This window comes from Nothoprocta perdicaria, unplaced genomic scaffold, assembly GCF_003342845.1.
Source record: "Nothoprocta perdicaria isolate Ctin4 unplaced genomic scaffold, notPer1 scaffold_84, whole genome shotgun sequence".
Taxonomy (NCBI): Eukaryota; Metazoa; Chordata; class Aves; order Tinamiformes; family Tinamidae; genus Nothoprocta; species Nothoprocta perdicaria.
In genome coordinates, this window is record NW_020456132.1 from 169407 (window position 1) to 174390 (window position 4984).

General features: G+C 40.3%; 1 protein-coding gene across 1 annotated transcript; it reads left to right on the plus strand.

The window, feature by feature from the left end:
* The first annotated feature begins 364 nt into the window (after nt 1-364).
* LYPD6B (LY6/PLAUR domain containing 6B) lies at nt 365-4341 on the plus strand. Its single transcript, XM_026052162.1, has 5 exons — nt 365-425; nt 1224-1371; nt 2524-2622; nt 3357-3487; nt 4177-4341. Exons 2-5 carry the CDS (start codon nt 1260-1262, stop codon nt 4339-4341), a joined length of 507 nt encoding a protein of 168 aa, XP_025907947.1. The 5' UTR covers nt 365-425; nt 1224-1259.
* The last annotated feature ends 643 nt before the right edge of the window (nt 4342-4984 follow it).

A 4984-nucleotide genomic window follows, 5' to 3' on the forward strand; every position in this document is an offset into this window, starting at 1 on the left:
CCACTCAGGTCACATCCTGAATAATGTTTTTGCCCCAGCAAAAGAAGTAAACTTACTCTGCTGGGAAGGCTGAGTAGTCCCACTGCCTTCATTTTGAGCATTTGCCTTTTTTGGCATTTGCCTTTTTTGGGTTTTAGAAAGGGGGATATCTGTCCATCTATGTGAGGGCAGCACTGCAAGGGATGGAGCCACGCTGTGGAGCTCCAGTACTTAGTGGACCTTTCTTTAGAAAGCTGGAAATGTGGTTAGTTTTAATCTTTGTTTTCATTATAAACTGATTCTTTTCTTCAGGACAGAATTATGGTGACTGATTGTTGTTTGTTTTCCTCTTATTCATTTTCTTAATCTTTCTTTAGATCCTGGGCTAGAGTCAGAAGAAACCTGAGACATCTACAGATAGTCTTGAAGGAGCACTGTAAGTACAGGTATCTCAATAGCTACTGAAATACATTCAAAAGAGCAAGATTTAGAAAAGAAATCCTGATTAGGACCACCAGCCTCCCAGTGCCTGACATTAAATTTTCTGGTGATTGATTTATTGGCTAAAAAAAAAGCTTTAGTTTCTTTTTTCCCATATCTTTATGGAAAAAAAAAAAAAGGGAAAAAAGACAGAGGTGCTCTAATTTCTCCACCCTTGCTTTGCAGAAACCATTTCCAGTTCAGCATTTAGGCATATTCGGAGCTTTGCAGGCGCAGCCCTGTGCGCTGCCCAGTGCCCCCCTGGCAGGGCAGAGCGATGCCGAGCGCGGCCGGTTGCTGCTGCTCCAGGTTTGTGTGGGCCAGTCCTTCCTGCGGTCCTGCCCTTCAAATAGCAGGTCAGGTCCAGGGGAACTGCGTTCAGCCGTATTACGTGTGCCTGCAACTAATTAAAGGGAAAGAAATCAGGGTGCTGTGTTTTGGTGTTGTCTGTCGGCAATGCTTACAAGCAGGCTGTAAGATTTGGCATTGCTCAGAAGGGCAAAGAGACCAAAGAAATGATGCTAGCTTTGGTCTTTGGGGAGATTTCCCCCCCTGCACAGCTTGCTGGCCAGCAGAAGGCAGTAACCGCTCAGCTTTGGGTGGCTCATCCGCGTTAATGAGGCAGGCTCGCTTGCAGTGACGATCTTCAGGGTAGGTTTAGGGGCAGAATTTCCCAGGTTTCAGAAGTTCACAGGAACTTTATTGTTCCGCATGCTCAGTTCCCTCTCGTTCCCACTTAATAATGAATTCCCTTTCCTTCCTAGGTCTAAGAGTTTTGCTTCTCTACGGTAATATTCAGCATGCTGTTACTTTGTCACATGCTGGCTGGAGCCTTTCTTCAGTTCTTCCTTTCTGGGAAACGGGTTTCATCCGAGAACATCAACTTTTATAACGTGAGACCTCCGCTAGACCGTAAGTAGCCAGTTACGCTTTCCTCGTGTAAGCAATTGGAGCCTAATGTTTTAGTCATTTGCCCTGTTGTTCCAGTCCTTTGGCTGTAGAGATTTGTAGTAGAGCTTTCTCACACCTAAATGATGCAAAATTTTAAACAAAAGTTTTGTTTTTCAACCCCTGGAGGTTTATTTTATTTCTAATATTTTATAAGTTTACTAAATGAAAACAATTGCATGCATTGCTAAATTAAAGAGCCCATCAGTGCATTAGTTTTCACATTTTGAATGCTTTTATGGTACTTTCTTGTCTTTGAAATGACTTTCTACAGAACAAATTATGCAGTGGACTTCTTATGAATAATAGAGAGCAGACGTTTTTGTCTTTTATCTAGCTGGGTGTTTTTTTGTGGAGGGAAGAATAGGTGTGCTGTATGCAGTTAATTCAAACCAAAGATAATTAAAAACTCTGTGAGACCTGTGAAGTCACTTGTCACTAATAGCATCATATTTTTGCCTCTTATCAAGCATCTCAAGTATTCTCTTTCTTCATCGAAGTGGAGAAGATTTTCCTGCTATATGATTAAAACAGTCAGGACAGCTCGGTATAATAGGCATATAAGTGCAGCTAGGAGCCTGTGCGTCTGAGAACCATTTATATATGTATACCACGTAAATCAGCTTTCACAATAGGCTTCCTGATCCCTTTGTCAGTAACTTCATTTTCGAAGTTGGCAATCAAGATCTGAAGCTGGTTTTGAAGATGTAGTTGTTTCATCAAAGGAATTAAAAGCCGTTTGAATGCAGATTGTGTTTGTGTGCTGTACAGACATAGATGCGGATGTATTAACATGTACATAATTATATGATGTTCACTCTTTCCTTGCTTTCCCACCACTACTTAAATATTGTTTTGGGTTATGGGATAATGAAAAGAAGAGGAGATGTTTTTAAGTTCCGGTATAGCAAAAAGAATTTTGAATGTAAAAGCTGGCTACAAAACTTGTCACAGCTTTTATTGATCTAACAGTGATGTTAGATAAATACATGTATGTGAAAATATGTACCAGTATATGTACATACGTGTGTGTGTGTGTGCAAGCACTACAATATTATTTTGGATATTTGAATATTTCTTTATTTGCAAACTTACTCTATTTTAATACTTTTAAAGCCACTCCATTTCCAAACAGTTTTAAGTGCTTTACCTGTGAAAACGCAGTGGACAATTACAACTGTAACAGATGGGCTGAAGACCGATGGTGTCCGGAAAGTAAGTGTGTGTGTGTGTGTGTGTGTGTGTGTGTGTGTGCGCGCACTGAGGAGATGCTTGATGGCACTTCCCACTTCCCACTCATCTCGCACACAATGAACATACCAGCACACTGGTGCCCTGATGTAGATAATTAGTGATAGTGAGTCATCCAGTTTCTGCTGAGGGGAATATTCTGATCATTTCAGTGTGCAAAGCAACAACGCGATTCTTTTACAATTCATAGTTATAGGTATATACTTGCATGTATGAAACTTTAAAAGCCATCTAGTGACATCCACACACTAACTGGAAAATAACAATCAAGACACAACTCGTCACATTTAACTTCTAATCTTGTTGTCTCTTTATGCATCTGTAAGTGAAGTTATTCTAATAAGTGTCATTAAAACTGTAAATATATACATTTCCTTATCTTTTAGACACAGTACATGCTTTTGTTAGGAAACATATTCTGTTTTTTATGAGTTTTGTCTTTAAAGTTCCTAACCTTCTCATACATTCCGGTGTTACATGCTGGTTTTTGTTTTTTCTTGGTGCCATAACTGACTTGTTTGAGATTAGGATGGGTTATAAGATTTGCTCTCTTAAGCCAGTGTTAATTGACTGACATTATACAGCCCAGATAAATCATATTATTATGAGAATATTTTGCTATGTTTTTGAAAACTTTGAACTTAGCAAAAGAACTCTATATTTTATGAAAATAAGCTCTTCTTTGGTTTGTTTTCTAGGTACTCGGTATTGTTTGACCATTCATCTCTTCACAGAGCATGGCCAGAGTATATCAGTCACCAAAAAATGTGCTACTGGAGATGAATGCCATTTTGTAGGCTGTCACCATCACAGGGAAAGTAGTCATAGAGTAAGTAGTAGCATTTTGCATTATTTGTATAAGAGAAACACATTACTTTTAAGGTTTTCAGTTTCATTGATTTCAACAAGTTTTGATGGATGGAGGATAGGAAATGATGCAGCATTTGTTTTCTGTAAGTTTTTAAATTAAGCTGATTTTTAGGAGGGATTCTAAAAGTAATTTTCCTTCCTTACTTACCAGGATAGCTATTTTTCATCTAAAACAAGCAAATTAAAGTTCTTATAAGACAAACTTTTAAAAAACTTTTAAAAAAGAAGGTCTCGAGTTGAGCATACAGAATATGCACTGAATACAAAAGCTTGAGGGGGAAAATAAATGGAAACAGAGGTTTTGCAGTTTGAGTATTGTAATTTAAAAAGCTGAAATTCAAAACATGTGTTTGCAGTTAATGTGTTAGAAGGGAAAAGTCTTGGCAAGCTCTCCCTGTTTTCTGTAGTGTGCAGCCTTCTCCATTTTCTGTCACGTGGGTGTTGGGAAGCCCAGTGACCACGGTGGGGGACCTTCAGAAGGGGCCTTGTCCCTGCCCGCTCTCTCTGCTCATGCTGGTCAGGGCTGCCAGGTGTGAGTGATTAGTCTTTGTAGCTGTAGCCTTTGCAGTCAGTTGAAAGAGCAGACAGCTGCAGCAGCCCCTGCTGAATTGTCCTGTGTCCAGTGATGTGGTTTTTTTCCCTCAACAGGAATGCATTTCGTGCTGTGAAGGTATGATTTGCAATGTGGAGATCCCCACGAATCACACCAATGCCGTGCTGGCCGTGCTGCACGCGCGGAGGGCGTCCGGCGGCAGCCGATGGACGGCGAGCGGCGCGTTGCTCGCGGCGCTCGTGGTGGCAACGCTGTCCTGACGCTGCAGCCTCCCGTGACGGCTGCTTAAGAGGGTTCGTCTGCCCGTGGGCTCGGAAGGAGCTGGGAGAAGATTGGGGCAGGATGTGCAAGGGGCAATCCCTGCTGCTTCTCAAGTCACGTAAGAATCTAAGGAAACCATGGGAAGACAAGCATACTTCATGAAGTCCCTGGGTATTTCGGTGAAGATACTTTAAACGGCCTGCAATATTTAAAAGAACCTACTAACAACTAGGCAGTATGGTGAACTTCAAGTTACAACAGTTCACTGTTTTATGGTGAAAATTCATATATGCTCCACATGTTCCTTGCACAGTGGGAAGTGTCTGTGGACAGTCTCTCTACCACATGAGATGAAAGGGGACTTTTGATGGACCATGTGCCAATAAGTGTCTTAATGGAAACTGATTTTGAACTATTTTTCACTGTGCATAAGTAACATGGAGTGTCTTGTCTTAACAGATATATTTAAGTTTATCTTTAGTTATGGTTTTCATGGAGTACCTATATGAGAAGTATTTCTGTTTTGATCAGAGCTGTCATATCTATTGGAAGTACATTTTAAAATATTTTCTTTTTTTTTTTCTGTAAAACATTGTCTCACCTTCAGATTATAAAATAATGTGAAATTATGTGAAATTTCTG

Bases quoted from the DNA above. Each gene is read 5' to 3' on its own strand.
- LYPD6B (XM_026052162.1), top strand. From the start codon at position 1,260: ATGCTGTTACTTTGTCACATGCTGGCTGGAGCCTTTCTTCAGTTCTTC. The intron at 2,623-3,356 runs GTAAGTGTGTGT...TTTGTTTTCTAG, and splicing joins AGACCGATGGTGTCCGGAAA to GTACTCGGTATTGTTTGACC. The intron at 3,488-4,176 runs GTAAGTAGTAGC...TTCCCTCAACAG, and splicing joins ACAGGGAAAGTAGTCATAGA to GAATGCATTTCGTGCTGTGA.